At 36.8% G+C, this 12,119-nt stretch overlaps 1 protein-coding gene across 2 annotated transcripts in view; it reads right to left on the bottom strand.

Moving 5' to 3' along the window:
- The window catches only part of LOC119517733 (CGRP receptor component), a 123,747-nt gene that overhangs the window by 21,226 nt on the left and 90,402 nt on the right, over nucleotides 1–12,119 (bottom strand). For both annotated transcript variants that reach the window (XM_037814701.1, XM_037814700.1), the window contains 3 exons: nucleotides 5,540–5,576; nucleotides 1,989–2,087; nucleotides 278–372 (listed from right to left, as the gene is read on the bottom strand). In XM_037814701.1, coding sequence (XP_037670629.1) covers nucleotides 278–300 — 23 coding nt within the window. In that variant the 5' untranslated portion in view covers nucleotides 301–372; nucleotides 1,989–2,087; nucleotides 5,540–5,576. The remainder of the gene's footprint in view (nucleotides 1–277; nucleotides 373–1,988; nucleotides 2,088–5,539; nucleotides 5,577–12,119) is intronic.

Here is a 12,119-nt window from a genome sequence, read left to right as displayed (position 1 = left end):
GCTCATTTAAAATTGTTCAATAAATACTGGGAGGAAGTGATGGGATAAGTAATTGAACTGGGACTCCAAGAAATGACCTAGGAGACAAAAAACTCTAAGTTCAGCTCTGGGCTCTACAAAGGTCCCTGTGTTGAAGTCTCATCTAAACAATGGTAGCAATACCATGAACCTACGTTAAAAGAGCAATGTGTAATTAACACAGTTGCTGAGATTGGTTTTTCTAAGTAATATTTTCATTATGTGTGACTATCTTCCAAATTAAGATAATTTTACTTACTTGGTCAACTTGTGGCTTTTCATTGCTGTGAGAAATTCTCTGACAATCTCAGGACTCTGGTGCTTGCATGGTGTTTTTGATATGTATTTTAATGTCTATGAAAAAAGGGAAAAGGCAAGCATAAGACAAAATGAGAAAGAGGGAGAGCAATGGATATAATTCAGTATTTTCCATTTTTGTTTTTTAAAATCCTCTATAAAACAAATGACTTGAGGAAGTTCAACCTTTATCCAGGAGCTAGAACAGGAAGACTATTAATGAAATTTTAGAAGAAAACATTTCTGATCTTTAAAACAACAACAACAACAACAACAAAAATCTCAATTTGACAACTGAGTTAGCACAGTTTAGACAAACTTTTTCAAAGCAAGGAACCCAAAGAATAAACCAAATAGCCATGAGTCCTTAGGGATATAAATAAATGACAATAAATATGTGAAAAGGGACCACTCTTCCTTACAGAAGTCTAACAAACATAGAAGGAATAAGGGAAACAGAAAATCACCGTTAGGCAAATACCAATCCACTGATGAATGTTAAAAAGGTAATGCCCACAAATTCTTTCATAACCCTCCTTCCAGGAGGTGGAGCTTAATCCCCCCTTCCCTTGTGTGTGGGCTGGACTTAGTGACTCTTTATAAACAAACAGAATATGGAAATGGAAAAACAGTAAATTTATAGTGGAAACATTTGGCAGATACCACTTTGGCCAAATGATCAAAGTCACCATCACTGGTAACACAACATACTGATGTCATGTAACCCCTAATATCATGTAAGGCACAGGGCACATTACCTCTGTGCTATTCTTCCCCAAAGCCATAACTTCAATCTGATCATGAGAGAACATCAGACAAATCCAAATGGAATGACACTCTAAAAAATATCTGATCAGTACTCTTCAGCAGTGTCAAGGTCATGGAAGGCAAAGACTGATTATGGAATTGTCTCAGATTGGGGGATAATAAGGAGGCATGAAAATTAAATGCAGTATGTTATCCTGGATTGGATTCTGGAACAGAAAAAGGGCAGCATTTGAAAAACTGGAGAAATTCAAATAAAAACTTTATTTTAGTTAATAGTATTGTAGCAATGTTAATTTCTTAGTTTTAACAATTGTATCATAGTTATGTAAGACGTTAACACACGAAAAACTAGGGGAAGGATACATGGGAACTCCTGGCACTATCTCTGCAACTCTTCCATAAGTATAAAATTATCTCAAATAAAAAGTTTTGTTTTTTTTAAGAGGGTACCTCACCTAGACATAACGTGGAAGGAATTTCAATCCTGAAAAATAAACAGAAACCTCAAGCATCCAAATTAAGAGTTTTTCAAAAGTGCAAAAATCAGGTGGGTCTCAGCCTAGAGGCAAAAGAAGAACTGAAAAAGACACAAGATAGAACATAATATATAACAAATACAATGGCTTAAACTTTCTTTTTAAGGATAAAGCATAAGGTTGGACAAGAATACACCAAAACATCAACCATGGTTATCTCCAGATGATGAATTATGTTTGCTTTCTTTTTTATGCTTTTTGGTACTTTCTAAGTTTTATACTATAAAAAGTATTAGTTTTAAAAATAGAATAAAAATTGAGTTACGGTAAAGCCACTCAAATAGGTAAGAGGCAATCTTGATTTGGAGGCCAATCTCACCAGCAGAATAAACAAACACTAGGTAGGCCCTCCAGGGAGCCCAGGCTTACTTCATAGGTGATAGTATTCAAGTTCTGTTGCCCAGAACTGTGCTTATTCTTTCCACTTTCTTTACGCTGCTCTTTAAGATCAGTTAGTAACTGGAACACCTAGGAAGATACACACAAAAGATTTTTATAAGTTAAGAAATGTATCTATTTCAAGGTCAATGTTTTTGAAGAATAAATAGAAAAGTGTACTTCCTTTCTTCCTACAACCCTCCCCCCAATTCTAATCTAATCAGAACAACTATGAGACTGGGAAGCATGACATTTAAAAAATGTTCTTTTATTTAAGTTAAATAATCCAAATTCATTAGTCTACTTAAAATATTTCAAATGTTCATCAATATATACCACATCACTAATCTCCTCTGTTCTCAAAAATACATTGAGTGTTTGAAAACAAATTTTCCTAACATAAATAATTTTTTTCAAAAAAAAGAATTCTGCTTTTCCAATATGAAAGTCTAGTATAATAAATCTGGAAAGGAAAAATTATGATGCAAGTGATAAAATATGGAAGGAAGGAAGGGTGGGGGGAAAGAAAAGGAGGGAGAGAGGGAGGAAAGAAGAGAGAAAGGGGAGGGAGGAGGGGAGGGAAGGGGAGAAAGAGCTAACAGAATTTCAGAAGCTAATTTTCCCCACAAGGGTAAAATGTGTATTAGTGCTAAGGGGAAGAAATATCTCTTTCCTATTTAGATCATACCAGAGAATTAAGGGAAATAATGGCTTACAGACAGTTACTAGACACACTGCAACTCCTCCCCTGCATGCTCTTTCTTTCAGAAATAATAGCATGATACCTGAATACAATGCTTCTCCAAAGGACAAAAACACCCAAATACCTAGCAAAGTTCAAACTGGACAAGGAGGCTTAGCCAATAACCATTTACCTCCTGTTGTAAGCAGCAACATTTATGATAAGACTTGGGGAAGGAATACAGCCAGTTGTGTTTATTACTTTCTCTATATATCTCACAGGGGAGACTCAGACCACCTCTAAGTCTTCCTGAGTTTAGCCTCTGGCATATGGAAAATAGACAGTGAATGCATGAATGTTTCTTCCTATACCTGGAGTTGACCTATTAGATGGCTTTACCAAATAGGACTCAAGCAAAACAAAAGGTAGACAAAAGCAATGTTTTATCTCTTACCAAGCTCCTCCCTCTCCCGAGCAACCCCATCCCCAAGTTCAAAAATTCCAAAGGTATTAATTCCTATTAAGCTATTAATAATTGAGTCAAATAAACTTTCACTTTCAAAATGAGGATTTTTGGGGGGATCAAAAGGATAAATGTATAAAAGCATTTTATAGGTAAAGGTTTGTAATTAGGAAAAGGTTACTTTTATAAAAAATTTTTGAGTACTGTGAACAATCGAATGTATGATTTGTTTTGTATGACTGCGTGGTATGTGAATATATCTCAATAAAATGAAGATAAAAAAAGAGTATAGGGACAGACAATAATTTAAAAGTAAAGGGTGCTTAATACAAGAATTTAAATAAACAATCAAGGACATACTAATGTTAAAAAAAAAAAAAAAAAAGAAAGAAAGGCCATTGGCATCCGGAAAACCTCTGTTAGCTGGGAAGGCACATGGCTGCATCTGTTTTCTCCCAGGATGCGTTTCAAAACGGTGTTCTCCAAAATGTCTGCATCAGCTTCCAATGGCCGTCTTCAAAATGTTTCAGCTACAACTAGCTGTGAGCTCCTTCTGTCTGAGCTTATACCGTGCTCCAGTAAACTAATCAAGGCCCACGCTGAATGGTCGGGGCCACACCTCCATGGCAATTATCCAACCAGAGTTATCACCTACAGTTGGGCGGGTCACATCTCCATGGACACTGAACCATAGGTTCCAACCCAATCCACACTAATACATCTCTCCCACAAGACTGCATTCAAGAATATGGCTTTTTCTGGGGGGCATAATATATACAAACCAGTAAAGAGGGGAAAAGGAGTATGAGATGTTTTCGGTGTTCTTTTTGCCTTTTATTTTTTTATTCTTATTCTGATTCTTTCTGGTGTAAGAAAAATGTACAAAAGTAGATTGAGGTGATGAATGCACAACTATATGATGGTACTGTGAACAGCTGATTATACCCCATGGATGACTGTATGGTATGTGAATTTATCTCAATAAAACTGAATTAAAAAAAAAAAGGAAATGATGCTTGACAACAGATCAAAGCCACATGAAAAAATAAGATTTCCAGTAAAGATAATGGCAAATATAAATGCCAGTTATATTGTATTTTTGGTTTGTAACTCCACTTTTTACTTCCTACAGAATTTTAAAGGCAAATGCATAAAATGTAATGAGAAATTAGTGGTTTGGAACTCATAATGTATAAATATTTGTGACAAGAATGACATAAAGTTGTGGAGACAGAGAGGTATAGGGAAAAAAATCTATGTATTCGATTGAAGTTAAGTTGGTATCTAAACAAACGAGAGTGTTATAGATTTAGGATATTAAGCCTCAATGGTGACTACAAAGAAAATATCAGAGAATGTGCAAATTCATAGAGAAAGAATTTAGAGTACAGGTTGCCAAGCACAGAGGGCAGGGAGTATGGGGAGTTAATGCATAGTGGGCACCAGGTTTCATTGTGGGGAGATGGGAAAGTTTAGTAATGGAAGATGATGAGGGTACCACAACATAGTAATTGTGATTAACCCCACTGAAGAGTATGCTTGGGAGGGGTAGAGATGGGAAGGGAGTGTTTATTTATGTTGTATATACATTCCCACAATTGAAAAAAATACAGCAACCAGAGACAATGACAATTAAAGGCAATACACAATCTTGGACAGAATTTAATAAGGGAAGGTTCAAAGGGACATTACTGGAACATATGAAAAAAATGGAATATACACTGTAAGCTTTATATAAAAAAATTGGAATACAGACTGTAAGCTTTATATGAAAGTTAAATTTCTTAACTTGATAACTGTACTTAAAGTGGGCACATAGTGAATATCCTTGTTTCTCAGGAAATGTACATGGAAGTACTACATGTTCAAGGAGCATGATGCATACAACCTACACCCAAGTGTTCAGAAACTGGATTATAGACAGATGAATAGAATGATCCAGCAAATGTAGCAAAATGTTAAAATTGGTGTATCTAGGCTTCTGGGGAGAGGAAAGGGTATGTTAAAGTTCTCTCAATAGACTCTGTATTATTTTTCAAAGTGTCTTGTAAGTTTTAAAGTATTTCAAAATAAAAATTAAAAAAATAAAAAATAAAATAAAAAATAAAAAATTTTTGAGTATGGAAATGGTTGTTAAATAGACACTTCCATTTGATGAAGGCATCCCAAATAAAGATCTGGAATCTTTGGGGCTTAAGGAAGGTTGCCTACTATAAACCAGTCTTCCCAGCATCCCTGAAGTACCGTATATTCACCAGGTCCACCAGATGATGTCATCTGTCCCATAATAATGAAGTGGAAAATCCAAATTAGTTCAGTCATTTCTAACCAAAACTTTCAAGACTCTTCAGAAGCAAAGGGCAAACTATCAGAGAGAAAAATGTCAAAGCTATTTACCTCATAATTACTAAGCAGCGCAGAATTAGCATCCTTCCTGCAAAAGAAAAGTAAATTAACATTGATCTGGGCTCACATTCCTTTGTGGGTGTTAAATATCTGTAAAATGATGCCTCTGTCAAGATCAAGCAGTCCAGTTCAGGAATTTGAGGACTACCACCTAAAACTGAAAAATTTCCTAAGTCCTCCATGGTTTAGCTGGCTGTGGACAATTTCAGAACATTTCTCTTTTCACTTACATGGCATCCATCACCAGATAGGTGATCAAAATACTATACTAATCCCTAATCTAAACAGGCAGAAGTTAAGAGAAGTCAGACATCTGAGTAAAAGTTAGGTGGGACAAAACCACAAGGAGGGGGGTCAGTAAACAGAGTGAGGGTGGTAGAAATAACTGGAGAAAAAGTATGTTCCATGTTGTACCCATGTCCTCTCCCCAATACCATCTGTCTCCCACCAGCTATTGCAATCTTGGGCAGCCATGTCCTGCTGAATAAACAGAAATGAGCTCCTTAACATTTGCGTCACCACTGGGAATTACAGCAACATCAGGAATCCTGCCAGAGAATCCACAAAAGTTCAAAGGTGTTCATCTTCTACATCAACTCAATAGGTGGAGTTCACAGGTCAAGCAGGTAACTAAAAACCTGGTACTCCCATGTAATAGTCAATCAAGGCAAAATGTCACCTTTCACGTACAAATGAACACAACAATAGGACTGTTCTGGTTTGCTAATGCTGCCAGAATGCAAAACACCAGAAACGGACCGGCTTTTATAAAAGGGGGTTTATTTGGTTACACAGTTATAGTCTTAAGGCCATAAAGTGTAAGGCCATAAAGTGTCCAAGGTAACACATCAACAATTGGAAACCTTCACTGGAGGCTGGCCAATGGCATCTGGAAAACCTCCGTTAGCTGGGAAGGCACGTGGCTGGCATCTGCTTTCAAAGGCCGTCTCCAAAATGTCTCTTTAAGTTGAAGCTCCTCTCTCAGCTCCTGTGCGTTCTTCAGTGTCCCTCTTGGTTGTAACAAGCTGGCTCCTTCTGTCTGAGCTTATATAGTGCTCTAGTAAACTAATCAAGGTCCATGCTGAATGGGTGGGGCCACTCCTCCTTGGAAATTATCCAATCAGAGTTATCACCCACAGTTGGGTGGGACGCATCTCCACGGAAGCAACCTAATCCAAAGGTTCCAACTTAATCTTATATGTCTGCCCACACAAGATTGCATCAAAGATAATGGCATTTTGGGGGACATCATACATTCAAACTGGCACAATGACATTAAATTTTAGTTCATCCATCCTGCAATATCATATCAAAAAGTATTTATTGTTTTTAGCATTTTAGATGCAGTATAGTGTGAATTAACACAATGTGCTATTTTGGGGGGAATTTTTTAAAGAAAGTTTTTTCTTTACTGTGTTAACTTATTTAATAACAATTTCATGATTATCATCATTTTAAAGACAACAAAACAATGGCACAGGGAATGGAGATCAATGACCCAACTGCCCACAAGCAATGCATGTCTGAGGTAGGATTCAGACCCAGTTAGAATCAAACTACAGTGAAGAAAGCAGTTCTAAAACCAGACAGATCTGGGTTCATATTTCAGCTCTGCCACTTAGGAGATGTGTGAGTTTTGGTAAGTTATTTAGCTCCCTAAGCTTCCCCATCCAAAATAATAAAAGGGGATAAACTAGTACCCAGAAGTATAGCATAGAGGTTTAAAAGTAGAGGCTCTGGAGCCACACTGCCTACATTCTAAACCACCATACATTAGCTGTGTGAACTTGTAAACAAATTTTAAAAGTTTAGCACAGTTCCTGGAATTTATTAGGTCTCCATAAATGGAGGCTATTTATTTGTTTTTCTTTTTTAACTCATTTTGAAATAATTTTATTTTGAAATAATTTCAAACTTACAGGACAGTTAAAAAAATAATACAAACTCCATACTGGAGACTCCAACATACTCCCTACCCCCAGATCCACCAATTTTAACATTTTGAGACTATTATTTCTCACTTAATTTTTAATTAAAATCTTGTGATATAGATGCTATTTTTATGATTCCTATGCTGTAGATGATGAAATTAAGTAACTTGCTCAAAACCACACAGTAAGAAACCTAACTCATTGAAAAATAACTATGGAGTTGTGAAAATGAGACCAGATTAGATGGTAACACAGAACCCTGAAAATTCAGGTAGAGGAATTGGGACCTGACAAATGTACAGTAGGGACCACTGTATGTTCTTAAATCAGGAATGGGACTGTATGATGAAAATGGTGCCACAGATTTTCAAAAACATGAGCTAAACAGGAAGCAAAACTAACAGGTGGTCAACAAAGGGATCCAACCTAGGCCTTAGGTCATCAGCATAGTGGTGTCACCACCGTGATCAAACCAGCCTGTGAAGCTTACCAAACGCTACTACTGATTCAACAAATCACGACGATTTCACAAAAGTGATGTGTTGCTCAGATGGCCACAACTACACTCAGGTCACAAAGAATATAATTAGATTCAAAAAGAACCTAACACAGGAAGGATGATACATAATTAGCATATGTGATACTGTTCATTTAAAATTAAAAATGACAGCCACATGCTATCTTTGCCTACTTAATCAGGAAATCTGTCCACAGGCTTCCTCCTATCTTTGCTTGAAAATTGAGTTACAATTCCCTGTGCTCCCTAATATACAAGATGACTAAGATATCCCTTTGTGGAACAGGCTAGGAAAAAAAAACATAAATGTTATTTTTCCTCAGGGGCCATGGCTCCATCTCAGGTGCCATGGCTATAACTTCATTTCCAAAACATGGGCTCTCCTCTGTCATGCAGAATATTCCATGTCTTGGGAAACCTGTCCTTCGCCCTTCCAAGTTATTTCCCCACTGCCCAAGTCAATAGTGTTAATGCAAGAATTCAAAAAACATCATTTGCCCTTTCTAGAACCAATATAAAAGAAGGAAGAAAACCCTTTCGTGTGTATTTCAACAAATCTCCGTGATGGGGCCAAGAGAATTATGAATGTTAAAATAAGTACTGCAACTTGCAGACTGGCTAGCAAGAGCTGATTTAGTCACTGTTTTTCTTTTATTAGGACACTAAATAACTGTTGTTGTTTTTTTAACCCAGCTAAATATTTACTGAGTGAATGCCAATATATGTTTGGCCTTCCTTTATTTAATAAAATGTCATGGAGTACAGGTCTACTGTTTGTGAAGCATTACATGTATTGGTGAATTTTTTCAAAGTTTTGATCCATAAGAAGTTAACATCACCACCACTAAGTGACAGGTTTTGGAGAAACAAGACAGGGTGAGATCTGACCAGAATCAACTTAATCAAGTCATCAAATTTAACAGCAGCAATAATGGTTCATTCTGACATATGCCCCTAATGTGATGCACTGAGAAAGATACACCCGTATAGCAATCTTGCCAAAAAACTAATTTAAGTCTAGCCATGATATAATCAGACAAATTCAAACTGAGAGACATTCAAAATGTCTAGCCTGAATCTTCAAAAATGTCAATGTCAGTGTCACAATGTCAATGTCACAAAAAGATGCTAGGAAAGTGTTCTAGGAAAAGGAAATTAAAGAAACATGGCAACTAAATGCAATGTGTGATCCTTGACTAGATCCTGGGTCAGGAACAAAGAAACCCAGCTGAAAGGACATCACTGGGAGAACTGGAGAAAACTGAATACAGACTGTATTTTAATAAAAGTTATTACATTAGTGATAATATTCCTGTGTGGTATTGTAGTTACAAAGGAGAAGGCCCACTTTTTAGAAGGGGTGAAGTGACAATATGTCTACAGCTAACTCTCAAGTGGTTCAGTAAAATACGTGTATATGTGTGTGGGGTGGGGAGACAGAGATAAGGCAAATACATCAAAATGTTAAGAAATGGCAACTCTAGGTAAAGGGTATACAGTTATTTTTACTACTTTTGCAACTGTCCCATAAGTTTGCAATTTTTCAAGCTAAAAATTTGAAGAAAATGGAAGTGTAAAGTTAAAATAAAGAATTTTGAAAAAAGACAATACTGTAACATATTATAATTAAGGACATAAAATGCATTTTCCCCCAATGTATTTTAGATCTTCTAAAACCTGTCAATTATCACATCCGAGAAATAAATATTTATCAGGTGTTGATCCCTAAAAAGCAAGACTTGCCTGCTCTATAGGTAATGGGTTAGAATTATGTAATACATTCAACAAGCGCTAAGACTTGTAGAAACTTTCCACCTACAAAAAATTTCACATTCTCCTGTAGGACTTAAAATAGAACAAGACCTATTGTATGTTTATTTTCTTTTTAACTTTTTTTTCATACAGTTGATTTAAAAAAGAAGGGAAAGTTAAAAAAAAAAAAAAGAAAAACAAGGAAAAAAAAGATGTAGTGCCCCCTTGAGGAGCCTGTGGAGAATGCAGGGGTATTGGCCTACCCCACCTCCATGGTTGCTAACATGACCACAGACATAGGGGACTGGTGGTTTGATGGGTTGAGCCCTCTACCATAAGTTTTACCCTTGGGAAGACGGTTGCTGCAAAGGAGAGGCTAGGCCTCCCTATGGTTGTGCCTAAGAGCCTCCTCCCGAATGCCTCTTTGTTGCTTAGATGTGGCCCTCTCTCTCTGGCTAAGCCAACTTGAAAGGTGAAATCACTGCCCTCCCCCCTACGTGGGATCAGACACCCAGGGGAGTGAATCTCCCTGGCAACATGGAATATGACTCCCGGGGAGGAATGTAGACCTGGCATCGTGGGACGGAGAACATCTTCTTGACCAAAAGGGGGATGTGAAAGGAAATGAAATAAGCTTCAGTGGCAGAGAGATTCCAAAAGGAGCCGAGAGGTCACTCTGGTGGGCACTCTTATGCACACTTTAGACAACCCTTTTTAGGTTCTAAAGAATTGGGGTAGCTGGTGGTGGATACCTGAAACTATCAAACTACAACCCAGAACCCATGAATCTCGAAGACAGTTGTATAAAAATGTAGCCTATGAGGGGTGACAATGGGATTGGGAAAGCCATAAGGACCACACTCCACTTTGTCTAGTTTATGGATGGATGAGTAGAAAAATAGGGGAAGGAAACAAACAAAGGTACCCAGTGTTCTTTTTTACTTCAATTGCTCTTTTTCACTCTAATTATTATTCTTGTTATTTTTGTGTGTGTGCTAATGAAGGTGTCAGGGATTGATTTAGGTGATGAATGTACAACTATGTAATGGTACTGTAAACAATCGAAAGTATGATTTGTTTTGTATAACTGCGTGGTATGTGAATCTATCTCAATAAAATGAAGATTAAAAAAAAATAGAACAAGACCTATTTTATTTACAGGTGTTTAAAGCAAATATTCCATGTGAATTTTAAAGACAATCTATCTTACAGGCGGTCACTTAATTTCCTTGAGAACTGAATTAGTTGACTGAGGTTGACTTGTTATTTGAAATTTAACCTGTAAAATCTGCTGAACTTGCTGAGTCAATTTAATGGATGTAAACAACTACTTTGGAAGAGCAAATTCTGAATAAACAGAACAAAATGATCTATTGACAGACTTCCGTTAGACGCACACACATCCACAAAAAAGCCCATGCAAACGGTGCCTCCCAATTGTCACAGAGTTAACTCTTGCCAATGCAATGACCAACAAAATTGCTGAAATTCTCCTATGTTCAACCTCCAATACCAGTTCAAGTCTTGTTCTGAAAACCTAAATTCAGGAATAACTGGACAGTCTTTGAAGTCAAGCAACAATTTAACCTGTAACACTCTCTCGGGAGGTAGCAAACAAGTTTCCCCTTTCCAGTCCTGTTACTGAATTGTTAAGGGAACCTATTACTTAACTTCTTTAAACCTCAGTGTTTCCAGCTATAAAATGAAGGAAACCCTGACACTACCTTAAAAGGATACAGAGGATAAAAAAATAAAGAGCCCATTTTACTGTGCATATTAAGATCAAGAATAAAGAGAGTAAATACAGTTTCCAGACATATAAATGATCCTAAGGCATTAGAAAGTTAGCCAAATATCAACTACCTTACATATACAAATACTTATTTTACTATGAATATTTTGTATTCTTTTACCTAAGGAAAAAGTGTTTTCAAATAGTCAAAAAGTACTGATTTTTAAAATTGTCAATCAAATAAAACATAAATATCTCCCACCTCTTTAAAAGTTTCTGATGTATGTTTACATGTATTATTCACTAGAGGTATTTACTCAACAATTGAAGAAAAAAAAGCAAAAACTCAGGGAAGTTGTGTCTCCTCACTCCTGGTCCTGGGAGAGCCTGATAGAGGTACAATCTTTGTCCTCTTAGAGACTCCTGCTGCTGAGGAGCCTAAGGACCAGACTTCCAGAGGTCAGACCTAAAGCTGGAGGCTGTGCAGGAACTAGAAGTCAGACTTCCAGACCTTTCTGCTTCAGGGCCTTCTACTCTCAAACCATACTGTCTCCCTGGGAAAACCTCATTTTTCCATAAACTCCTAGCTACAAAATTCTTGATTAGGTTCAGTAAGTCACTACTCCTTGGGAGAAGTGA

Source organism: Choloepus didactylus, chromosome 21 (genome assembly GCF_015220235.1).
Source record: "Choloepus didactylus isolate mChoDid1 chromosome 21, mChoDid1.pri, whole genome shotgun sequence".
Lineage (NCBI taxonomy): Eukaryota > Metazoa > Chordata > Mammalia > Pilosa > Megalonychidae > Choloepus > Choloepus didactylus.
Note: the sequence above shows the minus strand (reverse complement) of the source record. Positions and strands in the feature narration are given on the sequence as shown.